The sequence below is a fragment of the Tripterygium wilfordii genome, chromosome 10 (genome assembly GCF_013401445.1).
Source record: "Tripterygium wilfordii isolate XIE 37 chromosome 10, ASM1340144v1, whole genome shotgun sequence".
Lineage (NCBI taxonomy): Eukaryota > Viridiplantae > Streptophyta > Magnoliopsida > Celastrales > Celastraceae > Tripterygium > Tripterygium wilfordii.
The window spans coordinates 9,232,587-9,251,035 of NC_052241.1; the positions used below are offsets into that span (position 1 = coordinate 9,232,587).

Sequence of the window (18,449 nt, forward strand, 5' to 3'; positions counted from 1 at the left end):
ACCGACCTAGGATGTCACCCGAGGAAGGAGATGTGAAGAGCCTGCTTAAGAGTATCTTCAATGACAAACATCAAATTGAGCTATCAAAACACTCATTTGATTATTGTTACAGTATTTTGATATTTCATTTGATTAATGAAAAAGTTAGCAATTCTAACTGAAATAGTTAAATGAGTAACCATTTTTCAAACTCATTTTAAATGGCCCATTAAAATTAATCCACTATAGTAAAGTCCATCTTTAATATTGAAAATAGTTCGTTAAAAAGATTTTGGATGAAATTCAAATCGAAAACACGTTTTCATAATTTTCTACCTAAATGAAACCAATAACTTTAAAATTTGAATTGCGTTCGCCTAAAATTTTTCAAATTTGATATTTGATTGCCTAAAATTGTCTTTAAAGATGATGTCTCACTTTGACGACCTAGTATCTTATTAAACTTCAATAGCAATTCTGATGATGACCTTGATATACTCCTAGCTGCAACATAGAATGAGGGATTGGAGAGACAAAGACAATGACAACAACGTCATTGTGGTTCAGTTCCAGGTTGTATGGTCATTTCAGAGAAGAAGATCTCACCAACGATAATGTGTCCTTTGGTGCCATGATTTGGTTCTCCTGAGTTTCTCTCTCCTCAGTAACAAATTTTGCATCCAAAAGTGAAGATCGTCAAATTAGGTGCCCCATATGCTTCTTTCGTTGGAGAGAGATTTCACTGATTTTAGTAACCAAAATGGCAGTTAATGATTTTGATGTCTCCATTGGAGATGCTCTAAGGCATGATATCCAAAAGTAGAGAAAGCACCTTGACAAGACCGAGTAGCCCCTTTTGGTAGCATAACGAGCACTTGCTCAGTAACCCATAGTTACCAAAATCCAAAAGGAAACTAAGAGTTTCAAAAGGAGATAAATCTATTTAGGAAAGAAATCAGGATATGATCCATCTTCCTATGATTCCATCTGAGATAGTAGGAATGAAATCTACTTAAAAAGGGACCCTCGTTACAGGTAAAGGATCTTGAACTTTTGCACTCCTGCATAGTACTAGCAACTGAGAGAGAGCTCTGAACATTCCCGTTTGAAGTTACTGACTTGAGCGTCGGAGAGATTCCCCAAACAAACCCTTAGGATCCTTCGTAGCTTACGTGTTAATCTGTGCAGGTCATCCTCAATGGTGCTGAGGATAATCTTCGACGTCAACCCTAACACCAAATACGTTATCATAACCAAAGACAATTTTCAACGTTATCAAGAACAAATATTTATAAGAATAAGAGTTATTGCAATACTCATTCATGCATTTTTTGTGCAAGATTCGATTCCCTTATCCCTAAAATAAAAAATAAAGAAAAAGATTGTAATCTCCAAGACTCATAAAAAAGACCATTTCCAATATTAATTCATGCGTTTTTGTGCATTTATCAGTCATATATTCCTTTTGAATTACTATTAGTTAGTTTCTTTTATTAAAAAGGTGATTTTTAACCCACTTGTTTTTTTCCCCCCTTTACTGATTTAAATGAGAAAATAATTTATTGCTTCAAATCTTATTAACAGAATTTTTTTTTCGCAACATAAACTGTGTTTCTATGAAAGTCTATAAAAATCATACTTTTGTAAAAAAAAAAAAAAATAAAAAAAATTAGCCCTCCTTTGTGCTTTTACAATTAAACTTTACCAAAATATATGTTAGAAAATTCAACCTCAACACTACAAATCAATATTGTCCAGTTTTGGTCAACGTCTCATACGGTCTTTATTATTAGTGGGTCATCGTCATTAAATGTTAAATTTAGAAAACGCGTTGATTGTGTAAGAGAAACCTTACCTTTACTTATACAGATTGGTTTTCCTCATAAGTTTGGGGTCTCATACAAATCACACCACCACCATGGGCCCTCTTAAGACTCGCACAGGCGGCACAGCTAAAAAAAAGTCTAATCAATTAGGACCTACGGTCCAGATCAAGTATCGAATACGTGGGCTCAATGTAGGCCCATCAAGAATATTATTATTTATTTATAGAAATAAATTCCAAGTCCATATCCAATACAAATTTCTCTTTTTGACCTTTGCGTCCGCTCTTATATATTATAAACAGACCCCTTTATTCGTTCATCCCAAAAGGCCTAGAAACTAGGGATGACAACGGGTCGGGTACCCTTTCATTTATAAAATACTAAAATCGTTTTCATTTAATATACTCTATACCAAAACCGTTCCAAAACCATTTAAAAAACCATTTAAATTTCCAAAACCATAACCTTTCCATAACCGTTTATCATCGGGTACCCATTTACCATTTAACTTTTAATTTTTTAATTTTTTATTTGAAGATTATATTAATATAAATTAATATTGAGTATGGTTTATATTAATTATGATTTTATAATTCAAATTAGTCTAATTTATAGTTTTATTAGTATGCTTCTATAAATATATACGTTTTAATATGCTTAATCATGTTATAATTTAATATCCTAGTAGTATATCTTTACAGATGATTTATAATATTATTACTATAATGAATCTTTTTATTAAACGGTTCGGGTACCCTAAACCCGGCACCAAAAACCAAACCCGACCCTAAAACATGACGGGTTTGAAAACAAAAACCAAAACCGTTTCCAAAACCTATAGGATCGGTTTTCGGGTTTTAAACGGACCGGGTATCCTATGGATAGTGTTCGGATCGGTTTTTTTTGCCATCACTACTAGAAACTACCAGCCCTAGCCTCCGGTCCAATTAGGGTTTTTTTTTTTTTTTTTTTTTTTTTCTGCTTGTTCCGTTCTCAAAAGCTCAGAACTTAAAGCTCTGAACCTTCAAGAGAAAAAAAAAGAAGAAGCTCAAGCCCATTAACTTCGTCGTCTACCTCCAATTCCCACAGTCGAAAATTTCAAATTATTATTAAATAGAGGTTTTTCAGGCGCGAAACTGAAGACCTAGATTTGGCTCTGCCGACGCAAACTCTTTCTGTGGATCTTCGAGTCTCGAGGTATGAATAGGAAACTAGTTCTCTCTTTTCTCATTCGGTTTGTTGATTAGTATGTGAAGGTATGGGATTGTTGTTTTTCCGCGGTGTTATCTATCTGATGCTTTATTGGCGATTGTATGATTTTATTTCGGGTTGGTTCGGTCTTGCGATTATCGACTCTGTATGTTGTGGTTTTCTTTTATGGGTTTGGTTCAGATAAATTTTTTGTTTCGATAACGATGTATTTGGTTTTTTAATATATTAGTTGGGTTTAGCTTATGTTCATAATTTCATTATCATACTTTCCACTGCTGCGATACTAGGGTTTCGTTCAAATACTTGTTTTTTTTTCCTGTTTGATTTCTCGTTTTTCGTTCTGTTTAATTGTGGCGAAAGTTGATAGATTAAGGCCGATATTCAATTGGGAGAGGGCATTCTTTTTTTCAGGGTTTCCGAATGATTAGATTCTGTTTGAACACCTGTTTGATGCCTTTTTGATTACTCGATTTTCGTGGAACGGAGAGCCTGTTTGCCTAAATATGTTACCTTTGAAAAGTTTATAAATATGTTAAGAGAAGTTTATCTGACATAAACGGGGCTAATAGCCAATATTTCATGTATGTATGTAGGTATGTATGCATTATAAACTTTTATTAAAAATACTCTCAATCTATTGTTTTTCTTCTCAAAAAGATTTTTGTCATTGTTATTATTATTCCTGCAACCTGGGTTCATGGATCTTGATTGCGCGGCTTCTGGGTCTTGTAATGTTGTTGGGACTGCAGTGAATATAGACTAGAGAGTAGAGACGTTTAGGACTTTAGGATGTTTTAGTGGATTTTACAAGCCCAATGGGCTTGTTGTTAGTGGTGACCCAGATGGTTTTAAGCAACTAGCTGAATATCATGTTGTTTCCTGATCTCATCCTCTGAGGCCCAAGAAATAGGGTGATCAGTGACAGAATTAGGATGGGAGAGGTCAAAATTAAATCTTTTCGTGAAATTTTTTTATGTTGCTCTTTTGCAGGAAAAGAGAAGATAAACTTTCTTGTGAAAAGGGTAACACACAATTTGGTTTTGCTTGCAGGCTTGCAGGCCTTAACTGAAATTGGAAAAAATGCATCTGTTCTGTGTTCAGTTGCAAGTTAATTTCAGATTATTGTAGCTGTTGATTGAGGATTTTAAGTATCTACTCTCTTTTATTGATGGGAAGGATTTTAAGCATCCCCTCTTTTAGAAGACTGATTAAACGACTGCTACTTCTCTGTTATATTTTCCTATATTATCTTTTTCTGGTTTTTCTCTTAATTTCTGCATTATGGGTAATTAATCGTGCATGCTCTCAATTGGAAACTTTATTCCCATATACGTGAAACCTTACTTTATTAATCCGTGTCCACGCATTTGCTTATTACGCGAGCTTAATTCAATTGCAAAATTGGTAAAAGTCTCCAACCTTCATTTGGAAAGAATCTCGAGATGTCCTAAGTAAGTCGTATCTTTTAAGAATTGCAATAATGTTTTTTGGGATTTGTAGAATTCCAATAAATTGGGCTGAGCAGCCTGAGCTTGTGATATATTTTACTTGATTTGGAGTTACGTCCCCAGTAAGAATATACGATTATGGGTGCCATATTTTCTAGATCCGTTATTTTTTCGGCTTATTTGTTTTAAACCATCTTTTTAGTTAACGTTGTGATAATGATGTTGCTGTGATTTGGCCTTTCAACCTTTATATTTTGCGGAAAAAATTCTTTAAAGATTTGGTTTTTTTTAACCTTTAGGTTGGGGGTGGGAGTGTTTGTTTGAGAGGAAGGGTTCATGCGAGTGTGTCTTGGCACCTGATGACAATGCTGAAGTAACTAATTCCTTGTGTTGTTGCAGGAATTCCTACTTCCATGGAGATTGATGACCTCGCCACTCCGTTTACTCCCATCACGCCTAGTGAGAACAATGAACTAGCCATCTCTAATACGCGGCCTAACAAACGTAGGAGAAAGAAGTCTATTGTGTGGGAGCACTTCACTGTGGAAACTGTTGGACCTGGTGTTACCAGGGCCTGTTGTAAGCAGTGCAAGAAATCATTTGCTTACATTACTGGTTCAAAGCTAGCAGGAACTAGTCACCTCAAGCGACATATTGCATTGGGAATCTGCCCCGTTAGCCGTCAGAGAGATCAACTGGCAACATTTACACCAGGTTCTAAAACTGAAAGTGGCACTAATCCACCTAAAAGACGGTATAGAGCAAGCAATGCATTTGCGGGCGTCCCTTTTGATCAGGAGCGGTGCAACCAAGAGCTTGCTAAGATGATCATAATGGAAGAGCTTCCGCTTCAGATTGTGGAGCACTCGGCATTCGCTGATTTTGTTCGGACTCTTCAACCTCATTTCAATATGGTGAGCTTCAACACTATTCAAGGGGATTGTGTGGCCATATACCTTAGGGAGAAGCAAAGCCTCTTGAACCTTATTGGTGAAATACCTGGACGTGTCAACCTTACATTAGATTTGTGGACCTCGGATTCAACAGTGGGCTATGTTTTTGTATCTGGACACTTCATTGATGATGACTGGAATTTGTACCGGCGGCTGCTTAATGTTATAATGGTACCTACTCCTGAGTCCGATTATGCCTTCAATCAGGCTGTTGTTGCTTGCTTATCAGATTGGCATTTGGGGAGCAAACTCTTTACACTCACTCTTGATCAGTCATTCTCAAATGAAATCACAGTTGGAAATCTTAGATCCCTCCTCTCTGTCAAGAACACATTTATACTTGATGGTCAATTACTAAATGGACATTGTTATGCTCGAGTCATAAGCCTCCTTGTTGTGGATGCTATTGGGTCCATGGGGGAAATTGTTGGAAGGATTCGTGAAAGTGTGAAGTATGTGAAAACATCAGAATCTCAAGAAGAGAGGTTTATGCAGCTGAAGCAACAACTTCAAGTCCCTAGCACGAGAGAGCTTCTAATCGATGACCAGAAGAAATGGAACACAACTTATCATATGCTGGTAGCTGCGTGTGAGTTGAAACAAGTTTTTGATTGCTTTGATACCTTTGATCCTGATTACAAGATAAACATATCAACTGAAGATTGGAAGCAAGTGGAAATTCTCTGCACATACTTGAAGCTTTTCTTCGATGCAGCTAACATTTTAACTGGCCCAACAAATCTCCCTGCCAATATGTTCTACCATGAAGTGTCGAAACTCCACCTAGAGCTGACTCATGCGGCCATGAGCACAGATACTGTCGTCAGTAACTTGACCAGACCTTTGAGAGAAAAAATTGATAAATATTGGAGGGAACACTTTCTAGTTTTTGCGATTGCAGTAGTTATGGACCCAAGATTCAAAATGAGGTTCATTGAGTTCAGTTTCCCTAAGATCTTTGCAGTTGAGGATGCTGATATGTGGATCAAGCTTGTTGATGATGGTTTGCATGAAATTTTTCTTGATTACTTTGCACCAATGCTTGCTCTACCCTCGCCATTCGAGGAAGGGAATGATGTCATTCTCAAAACAGAAGCTTCTGACGATGGAGCCCATTTAGTTCCAGCTGGAGATGAAGTTGTTATGCATGGAATCCCTACTGATGGAGGAATCCCTGCTGATGGAGGAATCCCTGCTGAAGGAGGCCCTCAGGAAGTAGCCCTCATAGGAGAGCCTCAAGATGGAGCCTCTCTAGAAGGAAACTCTGAATATCCCACTTCTGTAGAAGGAAATTCACATCACGATGACACCTCTCTAGGAGGAAACCACCTTCAAGATGGTGCCCCTGTAGGAGAGAACGCTCAAGACGGAGCCCCTGTGGAAGGAAGCCTGCATGATGGAGCTCCTGTGGAAACAAAACCACAAGATGGAACCTCTGTGGAAGCAAAACCCGATTTGAATGGAAACACTCAAGATGGAGCTTCTATGAAAGGAGACACTCAAGATGGAGCTGCTGTGATAGGAGATACTCAATATGAAGTCCCAATGGAGGAGGGAAACACTCAAGATGTTGCGGCAACAGAGGGAAACCCTCAAGGCGGGATTCATCTAGATGCACAAGATAGAGCCCCTCTAGAAGGAATAGTGCAAGATGTGCTTACACCAGAAGGGACTGCACAAAATGGAGCCCCTCTAGATGGAAACACTTATAATGGAAACCCTCAAGTACCAACTGGACCCTCTCAGGAAGATTTTTCAATGGAAATTGATGCACCAGAATCACATCATGAAGAAGTAAACCCCGCAGAAGTAACTCCTCAGGAAGGTCACCCTCAAGATATGCATCTTATGACCATTGGGGATGGGTTTTCAGATTTTGAGGTTTATATCTCTGAAATTACGAGTGGCCAACAGTTGAAGTCAGAATTGGATCAGTATCTAGAAGAATCTGTTTTGCCTCGAGTGCAAGAGTTTGACATATTGGGTTGGTGGAAACTAAACAAAATGAAGTACCCAACTCTCTCAAGGATGGCTTCTGAAATTTTGTCGATACCATTATCAACTGTTGCTCCTGATTCCATATTCGATACTGAAAGCAGGACGATGGACAGCTATCGGAGTTCATTGCGTCCTGTGATCCTCGAAGCCCTTGTCTGTGCCAAGGACTGGCTCCAACATGCTTCCTCATCACCATCTTCATTTGCAGTGATTCCCAATGCAATTGTTAAGATGGAATTTTAGGTCTCATTTTTCAATTTCAACATGTCCTGCAACATAGATTTATCTTTACATGTCCTTTTATGTTCATTATCTTTAATAAGCCTCTGGTAGGATCTTTTTTTACTGGTAGTGTATTAGACATTGCTGATATGCAGTGAAATATTATTAGCCTCTTGATTTTCTGATGGATATTATTTCACATTATAACTCCCCTCATCTTTTTTATGGATGGTTTATGTAACCGTTTAATACCTAGAAGTTGATACAAATAAAGGCTTATGAATGGTATGACCTGAATTCTGCAGCAAGGAAATCGTGTACTGGGAGGTCTTTTTTTGCAATATTATTGAGAAATTTGTTTTTTATTAGAATTGAACTTTTGGCAAACATATACTTAATCTAGTGAATTGTCAATCGAGCCACCTTGTTGGTGTGAACTTGAGAGGTTATGGGAAAGAATTTGGTTGGTTTTAACTTACATTTACACTTGAAGAGGCTGGTGTATTTTGTACATGGTTAGAGACATTCACCGTCAGATTAACTGGGTTCCCGCTGTCTATATATTCTTTGATCTCCAATACTACAATCAAGCCTCATCTTTTGGCTTCTCATACGGGGCACATTTATTCCGATAGTGTGCTTGTGTGCATGTTCACCTCCAGATTTCAATTTCTCAGCATATAACCTCTTTTTCTCGGGAAAGTCTCAGTATACAGGCTTTAGCTAAACTGATGGAAACTGTCTTGATGAGTGTGATTAAACTTGAAGTTCTTCTCTTATTGTTGCGCCGTCACTGTAAAAGTTGCAAGCTTTTGGACATTAATACAGGTACTTAAAGGTTTCAAAAAGCTCCGTATGAAACTCCACTCATTTGCAAATTTTGATGTTCTTTCAAAACTTATTTCTTACTAGTTACGATACCCGCGCGTTGCAGCGGGTGTTTTGCTAAATAAATTTGAACAACTAATAACAGAACGTGATAAGGAAAATAAGGGAAACTAATGAACATCTAACTAATCAATAAATGTGTGAACACACATTATCTAAATCGTTATCGTTCTTCCAAACTCAAGATACTACTATGAACTTCAAAACATAAGATACTAATATGAAGATAACACACAAGGGGATAAAAGTTTCGAGCTAAGCTGGAACTTGGAGAGCCCTCTTGTTTCAATCTTCTTGTTGCTGGTTTTTCTCGGTACCAATGATCTTATTCACTTCCTTCCCTGTCCTTGCAATCACAAAATGGACTTGGCCTGCACTTTGAATTCTTACTTCACACCTTACCATATAGCCAAAAAAACATGTTTCTATTAGTAAATTTCTTCAACGGAGATTGAGAATCTGAGAGAAGCAAAAACAGCAGACGGAACACAAAAATAAGCAACAAACTAACAGAGGAAATTATTGGGAAGAAGACAGTGTTATTTATCTGTTGACGTCTTGCTTCATGACATTTAGCATCTGTAAATTATTTCTTTAACATCGTTATAAGCACTTTTGACGAAACTAATAAAGAAAAGAAGGAACAAAAAAGAGGAGGAAGAAGCAATAACCTCTAACTCTGCTTATATCAATGCCATGTTATGCACTGATTGTCACCATTTGTTTATTCGTGATGTTGGCAACAATTTCTGCATAAAATCTGAAAATGCATCCTTGAAAAGAGAAGGAAGAAACTTTGTGAAGATCAATTCTTTCTTGTAATGTCAGGAAATATAATTGTGTTAATTATGTTTGGTGTACCGGAAACCAAAAACCCACTTGAAATTCTCGCGCTTGTTCGCGATTTGGGTCCAATCTGAACCAACTTGAGCACCACTTAGAACCAAATACTCAAACAATAATCTGTAATGGTGAAAGATGTAGACAAATTATTATCAGTTGCTGTGTCACTAAAAATGAGTCTTTTATGTGTGTTTGTCTTATGAGAGAATAGAGAGAGATTGTTACTTATCATCATGGCCAGGAACTCCCCGTTCTTCATCATGGTAAGCAATATAGATCAGATCTAAACACATGAAGAACATGGGAAAAAAATCAACATCATCCCAAGAAAATATTCAGACTGAAACCCAAGTTATCAATAAAGGAATGTGAGAAAATACGGTTTCGATTAATTACCCGAATTTCTAAAGATGCATAATTTCTCTTCCTCTGCATCAATACCCTTTATTCCTTCGGCGCCATTTGTTCCCTCCTCACAGCAGCTATGCTTCCCGGTGATTCAACAATCAAAGAAGAACAATAACTCAAAAGTTACATGTTCAATCTCAAGTCCAACTCACCAGTGTATGTTGTATAAAATCCTTTCAATTGAAATACAATCCACTGAAACGTTGTTGTCAATTTTCCAAGGACTTCCGCCGACATTACATCAAAGTATTCAAAGAACAAATCAATCAAGTGCGATTTAAACCTGGCCCTTGACTTTGAGGTTCATGTGAGCTGACTGGTCCCCGGGCTTCTTCTCCTCCTCTTGCCCTGCGCCGCCGCCGCCACCTCCTCCGCCTATTACAGGCATTCTCTCAGTCGCTATTTTCTCTATCTGGTGATTTTAGGTTTGCTTCTCGACAAACAAACGAAGAGACGATATACGCAAATAGGTCCGCGTCACATCAAAGGCAGAAAAATTTTCAGTTCATACATGATTCCCTTCCCAAGCTCTTTTCTTAGGTGCATGAATCGAGAATTTATGGTAGATCATGCGTTGGCAACACGTAAATGGTATGTCTGCAAAAAACGACAACACAGGCTATAAAACAAAAGAGAACCATATCGTTTCACACCCATAGCTACTGCCCACAAACGGCAAAATGGCATCGTCTTTCATACTCTGCTGCACAAAATAATCCCACTCGCACGAGTAACAAAAAGGACACCAAACTCGCCACCAAATCACGTCTACACTTACAATTTTAAAGAAAGTAATAGATAGATACGTCTCATGCCGTCATCCTTACCCTGCAAACCCCACATTAGTTATTTACGTGGAGCAGTAGGGATTTTATGGTGTAGAATGATCTCTTTGTCATCACTAGCTCACGTCCAAGGAACCCCATTTGCCCCTCTCTTTGAACACTGCCACTCATCAGACCAACTCAAGCAAATTCACTCTCAATCCATCAAGATGGGCCTCACATCAAACTCCATGGTCCAAAACAAACTGATTGCCTTCTGTTGCTGTCAAGAATGGGGCGACATGTTATATGCGCGCCAAATGTTCGACACAATTCCCCAACCAAGTGTGTTCATTTGGAACACTCTGATCAAGGGTTATTCTAGGATAAGTTGTCCCAAAGATGGAGTTTTTATGTACATGGAGATGTTACGGAGTGATGCTAAGCCTGACCGCTATACATTTCCGTTCTTGTTGAAGGGTTTTACAGGTGATATTGCCCAGCAATGTGGAAGAGAGTTGCATGGTCATATGCTAAAATTTGGTTTTGGCTACAATGTGTTTGTTGAAAATGCTCTGATTCACATTTATATTTTTTGTGGAAGAATTGATATGGCCCGTAGCGTGTTCAATAGGCGAAGTAAAGATGATGTGGTCATGTGGAACGTGATGCTTTCGGCGTATAATAGACTAAAACAATACAAGGAAACTAGGCGGCTGTTTGACGAGATGATGAGGAATGGAGTGGTACCAACTGTTGTTACGCTTGTTTCAGTGCTATCAGCTTGCTCTAAATTGAAGGATTTAGCTTGCGGTGAGCGGGCTCGTCAGTATGTTAAAGATAGTGGTGTCGAGCTTAATATAGCAGCGGAAAATGCTTTGATTGATATGCATGCAACAAGTGGGGAAATGGGTATTGCGCTTGGGATTTTCAAGAGCATGAAGAGTAGAGATGTCATCTCCTGGACAGCCATTGTTTCAGGGTTTGTGAATGCAGGCCTAGTTGATTTAGCTCGGAAATATTTTGATCAAATGCCTGAAAGGGACTCTGTGTCTTGGACTGCCATGATTGATGGATACCTTCGTGTAAATCATTTTAAAGAGGCACTGGTTCTTTTCAGGGATATGCAAAGCTCTAATATAAAGCCGGATGAGTTCACCATGGTTAGCATTCTTACAGCTTGTGCGCATCTGGGGGCTCTTGAAGTAGGAGAATGGATAAAGACTTTCATTGACAAAAGCAAAGTCAAGAGTGATATCTTTGTGGGGAATGCTTTGATTGACATGTACTTCAAATGTGGGAATGTTGAAAAAGCATGTAAAGTATTTAATGACATGCTGTCGAGGGATAGATATACATGGACTGCTATGGTTGTTGGACTCGCAATAAATGGAAGAGGTGAAGAAGCCCTCGATATGTTCTCTCTGATGCTTCGAGCTTCTGTAACGCCGGATGGAATAACTTATATTGGTGCCCTTTGTGCCTGTGCTCACACTGGCATGGTGGACAAAGGAAGAAGGATTTTCGCTAGTATGATCAGCCAACATGGGATTGAGCCCAATGCAACACACTATGGGTGCATGGTTGATCTTCTTGGCCGAGCTGGGCGTCTAAAAGAAGCTCATGAGGTTATTAAGAATATGCCAATGAGACCGAATTCAATTGTCTGGGGTGCTCTTCTAGGTGCTTGTAGAGTTCATAAGAACCCAGAGATGGCTGAAAAGGCAGCAAAGCATATTCTAGAGTTGGAGCCTGACAATGGGGCTGTTTACGTTCAGCTATGCAATGTATATGCAGCTTGCAAGAAATCGGACAGTTTGTGCGAATTGAGAAAACTGATGATGGATAGAGGAATCAAGAAGATACCGGGTTGCAGTTTGATAGAGATGAATGGAGTTGTTCATGAATTTGCAGCTTGCGACCAGTCACATCCCCAGTCTAAGGAGATCTACACAAAGTTGGAAGAAATGACGAGAGATTTTAAGTTGGACGGCTATTCACCGGATACTTCAGACGTATTCCATGATGTAGGAAATTATGATAAAAAAAGTGCAGTTTGCATGGCAGGAAATTGACCGAAGATCGTCGGTCGGAGAGGCCAATTTTCAATTTCAGGTCTGGGTTCCTACGAGACACACTTCTCAAACGCCTTATGATCATTGAGGAGTTCTTTTTGTCGCGTTTTTGTGGGAAAGGCGTATGTTTATATGGAAACGCTTTATTTATACGCCTTTGAAAACACTGATTGACAATGTGGAGAATGTGCTTGGATGGTTCATCAGATTGCAAAATGTGAACTACTTAGGCAATATCAACCCTCAATCAACTCAAAACGCGACAAAAACACATGTAATGTGAGTATAAATACATGTACATAATCGACACATCCAAGTTCTACTTCTATGGTCAATCCATTTTCAAAGATTAAAGAGGAATACGCTTTTCATTGATGTGTGATCAGTAAAGGAGTTCCCTAGGGGACTTCTTGATGAAATATTTGGCCAAAGGAGTTCAACATCTTGTCACCTACCAAATGTTAGGGTCTCTCTTTCATGTATGACAAAGTTGGGATTGACAATGAGGAAGGTAGAATGAGTAGATGTGATAGGTTTCTGGTTATATTTGCGAAAGAGGGTTGGCCGAATGGTGGAGATGAGCTGTGCTGACTGTTGAGCATGATAAGCACACACAATTGGGAGGGTGTTGGAGAAGATTGGATTGGAGTCTTCCCCTATTAACACAAAAGGGTAGGAAACTTTGTTGTATTTGGGATAGGGGTTCCAATTTCGGGCTCTAATTCCACCTCCAATTTTCCCCCAAAATTATGTTAAATCATTAATTAAATTGTGTGATTAAGTATTTTGATGTTCATAATGTTATAGTATAATTCATTTTTAAAAAAAATTCTAAATACCAGTAAATTCTAAATCCCAAATATTAAAAATTAAGTTCTAAATTCTAAATTCTAAACCCTAAACACTAATTTTTTAACTCCTAAATTCTATTATGTCATTTTTAAAAACAAAATTATGATTGGACATGATTTTTAGGGGAGAATTGAAGCCGGAATTGGAGCCCCTCTCATCCCGTTGTATTTGGTGGTGTGATAGTCTAACAATGAATTTTTCTGGGACCAAATTATATGTGGGAGGTCTTGAGTTCGATTCGTCGGTTTTCGATTCTTAAAAAGAATGATTCGATTATTTATTTACTAAAAATTAATTTCTAAATGCTAAACACTAATTTTTTAACTCCTGAACTCTAATATGTCATTTTTAAACATAAAATTATGATTTGACATGATTTTTAAGGGATAATTGGAGTCAGAATTGGAGCCCTTCTCATCCCGTTGTATTTGATGGTGTGATAGTCTAACAATGATTTTTTCTAAGGCCAAATTATATGTGGGAGGTCTTGAGTTCAATTCGTCGGTTTTCGATTCTTAAGAAAAGTTATTCGATTATTTATTGCTCAAAAACATTATAGGAAAATAATATATTTACAACCACATGGCAATGATGACATCTTCCATATAAAATGGGTATATATAAATTATAAAAGACAATAATTTCACATTCATGAATTTTATAATATCTATTTAAGCTTCTCAGCATTAAAACACATTGCAGCAATCATTAGGACTCGATCAGTCTTCTCCTTCCCCGACTCTCATCGTTCGCCTCAACTCTCTATCTCTGCCGACAATGTTATCGTTTACTTGTACAAAACCCTCGAAGACCTCAAATCCTCTCCCTCGTTTTCCTCCTCTCCCATCGTTTTCTCAGTCGCTTTCACTCTCTCTGCCTGTATCTCTCTCCACCCGCAAACGCAAAGTCTCACGATCGCTTGGCATTATTCGAGCCATTGATGCCGCTCAGCCTTACGATTACGAGTCCCAGCTCCGCTCTCAGCACATACAGTCCGAGTCCCTTAAGATTGCCATCATCGGCTTTGGCAATTTCGGACAGTTCCTAGCCAAAACCTTCGTCAGGCACGGTCACACGCTCCTCGCTCACTCCCGCTCCGACTACTCTACCATCGCTAGTGACCTCGGCGTCCGCTTCTTCCATGATCTTCACGATCTATGTGAGCAGCACCCTGAGGTGGTACTCCTCTCAACCTCAATTCTTTCTACCGAGAGAGTACTCAAGGCAATCCCTTTTCAAAGATTAAAGCGGAATACGCTTTTCGTTGATGTGTTATCGGTGAAGGAGTTCCCTAGAGACTTGTTGATGAAATATTTGCCAAATGAGTTCGACATCTTGTGCACCCACCCAATGTTTGGACCGGAGAGTGGAAAGGGCTCATGGGCTGGGCTCTCTTTCGTGTGTGACAGGGTTAGGATTGGGAATGAGGAGGGTAGAGTGAGTAGGTGTAATAGGTTTTTGGATATATTTGCGAAAGAGGGTTGCAGAATGGTGGAGATGAGCTGTGCTGAGCATGATAAGTATGCGGCGGGTTCACAGTTTGTGACTCACACAATGGGAAGGGTGTTGGAGAAGTTTGGGTTGGAGTCTTCTCCTATTAACACCAAAGGGTACGAAACTTTGTTGGATTTGGTGGAAAACACTGCTGGGGATAGTTTTGAGTTGTATTATGGGTTGTTTATGTATAATAAGAATTCCATGGAGCAGCTGGAGAGGTTGGATATGGCTTTCGAGGCAATTAAGAGGGACTTGTTTGGGCAGTTGCATAGAGTTTATAGAAAGCAGTTGTTTGGCAGCGCAGAGCTTGGAGGGGCTGTGGAGGAGAGGCCTGTTGTGCAGAAGTTGCTTCACAATGGTACTCCTGACAAGATATCAGAGAATGCGCCTTAAAAGACTGCCTGATTTTGGTATGAGGATTTCCTTCCATGTATGAGTTGCAATCCTATTATTTAGTTTTAGCTGGTCAGTGTAGTTCAAACTGAAGTGTAACCATTCAAAATAACTTTTAGATAGAATCTAGTGTGAATAATGGATCATCCTCCACAGTGTCTCATGTTTTCTTTTGTGATGGAATTTTGTCAAAAAAAATGAATTTTGCAATTGGGCAGATAGTGGTTCAAAGTTCAGATTTATTCTATTGTATGTCCCTTTTTACTATCTTAAACGTGAACTTGTATTTCTTAGACATTTTCACGATCTGGTTTGAATAAAACATCCTTCTCTAGTTTTGTGCAAATTCAGCACAATGTCCTGTGATACTTCGGATAAATGCCTTAATCTCAGTTTAAGTTGCATTGTCATTTATTTTATTGGTCTTTGGGGAAAAGGAAGTACCTTGAGATGCCATCTATTTGACTCCAGCTTATTCTTATTGATGTATGGCACACTGGCTTTATATTAGACTCAGCAGTCACTTTTCTTGAGATTCAGGTTTATAAAAGTTAGACAAGTGTTTCTTCTCAATGTATGTTTGATTAATTTCTAGGATCCAGTTTTTTTTTTTTTTTTTTTTTTTTTGCTCCGTCCTAATTGTAGCTAAGAGGAGCTTTTCTTTATATAGCTTGAAGCATCAAATTGGTAAAGGCAATCTATATGCACGAATCAGTAAGGACACTTAGTAGGTTGTATACATAATAAATTATCAAAGAAACTATTGTAGGAGTGTTTTGCCCCGCTTATAGAAAAAAGGGTATGTTTTTCTATCTTATTATTGCAAGAAAATGGCTTAAACTGCTTATGAGTGAGATGTTGGTGGAGCTTGTTGCGGGCAATAACTTCGCCAACTTGGCCTACTGGCTAATGTAGAAGAAATTTCTTACAAAATTGGAGTTTTAAGGCATTAATATCTGTGGCCTTTTCTTTAATGTTATTATGTTTAGGCACATGCGAACATGTGGTATAGTAGTAGAGTTGTAGTGGTACAACCTAGAGGTCACAAGTTCAATTCCTAGAAACATATTATGTGGGGTAATGTCTGTGTACATCTTGGTATGCTAAAGTAATGAGTAAAACCAATATTAGGCTGACTGATTGACGGGTCAAAAGAAGAAGAAGGATAAGAAGTTAAAAGTTAGGAACTAGGATTCAATTGAACATAGAATTTTTTTGACATCCAGTTATCTGATGTATGGTTAAGTTTGCATTTCCAACAGAAAGTGCTATGCTATATGAACCCATAGAAGGCCCGAAAAAAGCATTTGGTCCTTGTGTTGTGGATTTTATTCTGGTTTCTGTCATTCATCAAGGTGGAGCCTGGAAAAACTTTTCAGCAGTTTGAGCGGGGAAGCCTTTTAGAAACATTCTTTTGGAGGAAAATCATAATTTGTCTTTGCAAGTTCATAAGTTGGAGATAAGCGGACTCAAACCGCTGACATCCGCCACACAGTGTAAACCACCACCCACTTGTTTGAGCTGGTGCTTTTTCCGTAATGGACCTCATTTACTCTCACTCTTTTTGCCATTGATGATTGTTGTACAGTATTGTGATGTTTAATTTTCTTTATATGCTCAGTTGTGCTTTTTATGATGAATTGACTAATCTGTTCAGGTCATTTTACGTATAGGTCTTATTTTGATAAAATGAATCCGTGGATGGTTTCAGATTGTGGGGATATTATTGTACCTGAACAATCTGTTTTGGTGAAGCTTTAAAGTTATTCAAGAAGGGTCAGAATGACAGCACCTGAATGATTCTGGGTTCTCTGGCCAAAATTTAAGCTTTCTTTGATCTTATTGGTACACATCAAGGAATAGGCGATCAGACTAGTCAATTAACTGAACTTCTTCAGGTACTGGATTGACCCCATAACTCTTCCAACTCCTTAAGCATGCTTCTTCTTTTCTTCCATTGGCTGTTCAAAGAATTCCTTTTCGCCTTGGCGGATCTTATTGAGAAATGAAATGACTGGAATCCCATGACTGACTGAAACCCAGCAGAGTCATTAAGATGCTGGAGGCTTATTGAATTTAGCATGGGCACATAAATTTGGAGTAAAGTTAATGAAATCTCATTAGATTCTGTTTAAAGGAAGTTCTTAGTGGTTGATTGTGATGAGATAGAGGATTTTCTGGGTATGCTAAGGCTAACCATCAAAGCAGCGTATCATTGGTTTAGTTGCTTAGTGTGTGACCCGGATGGCTTGAAAAATGAGAGCAATGATTTTATTGTCCATGCTTAAAGATTGTTCTCAGTTCTCACATGGGTGGCTGTTCAGGATCTCTATCTCTCTCAGAAATTACTCAACAAAAAAAAAGAGTTTTTCTTCTCTGAAATCTTGTAAACTCTGGAAGATTAAATCTTTATGTAAAGAGGAGATTTGTGTGGGTGATAATGGAAATACCTTGGACCTCGAGCATCACTGGGAGTGTTTTGGAGTGCTTGAAATGATACTTTCTTAATAGATATTCAGTGCTAGATGCCCACATAGGGCACATTTTGGCATTCCAAAACATCTGTAAAATTTGCGGCTACTCCATATTTGGAGTATTTCTTACTTCATGAAAAGTGAAAATTGCGGGAACCACCTTACAATTGCTTCTCTTTCCCTACCCCCTCTCCGTCAATGGCCAGCCGTTCTCTTGTCGCATCCTGTTCGATCTTTTACTGAGGCCATAGTCATGCTACTACTCCCCTCGGACATCGGAATCCTCCGACTTCCAGCCACGCATACTCGCTGCTGGAGACTGATTAACTTCATTGAACTCAACATTATTGAAAACTGAAATAGCATAACTGAACCAATTCAAAATCCTCTCAAGTATATCACCAGACGATGAGTACTTAGACGACATCTCGTTGTCTCCCGATGAAGATGTACTAATGAGAATCTGAAGTTGTTTTGCAAGCTTGAAACCTTGTTGGAGCACCATTGTAGTGTTGGAGGAGGAGGGTGTTTGGAGTGTGAGCACAAGATTTTTCACTGTGGATGTTTTCTGTCTGCTGCCCTTAAATATAGGGGGTGCCTGACAGATTTGAGTATAG

General features: G+C 38.5%; 4 protein-coding genes across 7 annotated transcripts; 3 read left to right on the forward strand and 1 right to left on the reverse strand.

Moving 5' to 3' along the window:
• Positions 1–2,781: 2,781 nt before the first annotated feature.
• On the forward strand, positions 2,782–7,907 carry LOC120007598 (zinc finger BED domain-containing protein DAYSLEEPER-like). Its single transcript, XM_038857929.1, has 2 exons — positions 2,782–3,002; positions 4,865–7,907. The coding sequence occupies exon 2, from the start codon at positions 4,879–4,881 to the stop codon at positions 7,657–7,659; it is 2,781 nt and encodes a 926-aa protein (XP_038713857.1). The 5' UTR covers positions 2,782–3,002; positions 4,865–4,878; the 3' UTR covers positions 7,660–7,907.
• A 904-nt stretch (positions 7,908–8,811) lies between these two features.
• Positions 8,812–10,464, reverse strand: LOC120007359. Its single transcript, XM_038857552.1, has 7 exons — positions 10,416–10,464; positions 10,289–10,374; positions 10,061–10,189; positions 9,766–9,856; positions 9,595–9,652; positions 9,388–9,489; positions 8,812–8,923 (listed from the first exon to the last, which is right to left on the reverse strand). The coding sequence occupies exons 1-7, from the start codon at positions 10,462–10,464 to the stop codon at positions 8,812–8,814; spliced, it is 627 nt and encodes a 208-aa protein (XP_038713480.1).
• On the forward strand, positions 9,771–13,253 carry LOC120007713 (putative pentatricopeptide repeat-containing protein At3g15930). Its single transcript, XM_038858110.1, has one exon. The coding sequence runs from the start codon at positions 10,589–10,591 to the stop codon at positions 12,614–12,616; it is 2,028 nt and encodes a 675-aa protein (XP_038714038.1). The 5' UTR covers positions 9,771–10,588; the 3' UTR covers positions 12,617–13,253.
• A 919-nt stretch (positions 13,254–14,172) lies between these two features.
• Positions 14,173–17,825, forward strand: LOC120007714 (arogenate dehydrogenase 2, chloroplastic-like). Of its 4 annotated transcripts, none has more exons than XM_038858112.1 (2): positions 14,173–15,375; positions 17,032–17,825. In XM_038858112.1, exon 1 carries the CDS (start codon positions 14,246–14,248, stop codon positions 15,356–15,358), a length of 1,113 nt encoding a protein of 370 aa, XP_038714040.1. In that variant the 5' UTR covers positions 14,173–14,245; the 3' UTR covers positions 15,359–15,375; positions 17,032–17,825. The 4 variants fall into 4 exon arrangements, with proteins under 4 accessions (XP_038714040.1, XP_038714039.1, XP_038714042.1 ...); XM_038858111.1 differs by having other exon boundaries at positions 17,070–17,825; XM_038858114.1 differs by lacking the exon at positions 17,032–17,825 and adding an exon at positions 16,621–16,638.
• The last annotated feature ends 624 nt before the right edge of the window (positions 17,826–18,449 follow it).

Excerpts from the sequence above, each read along its gene's own strand:
- LOC120007598 (XM_038857929.1), top strand. The coding sequence starts at position 4,879 with ATGGAGATTGATGACCTCGCCACTCCGTTTACTCCCATCACGCCTAGT.
- LOC120007359 (XM_038857552.1), bottom strand. The coding sequence starts at position 10,464 with ATGCCATTTTGCCGTTTGTGGGCAGTAGCTATGGGTGTGAAACGATAT. Across the intron at positions 10,375-10,415 it reads TATGGGTGTGAAACGATATG|ACATACCATTTACGTGTTGC; the intron begins GTTCTCTTTTGT and ends CGTTTTTTGCAG. Across the intron at positions 9,653-9,765 it reads ATGCATCTTTAGAAATTCGG|ATCTGATCTATATTGCTTAC; the intron begins GTAATTAATCGA and ends TCATGTGTTTAG.
- LOC120007713 (XM_038858110.1), top strand. The coding sequence starts at position 10,589 with ATGCCGTCATCCTTACCCTGCAAACCCCACATTAGTTATTTACGTGGA.
- LOC120007714 (XM_038858112.1), top strand. The coding sequence starts at position 14,246 with ATGTTATCGTTTACTTGTACAAAACCCTCGAAGACCTCAAATCCTCTC.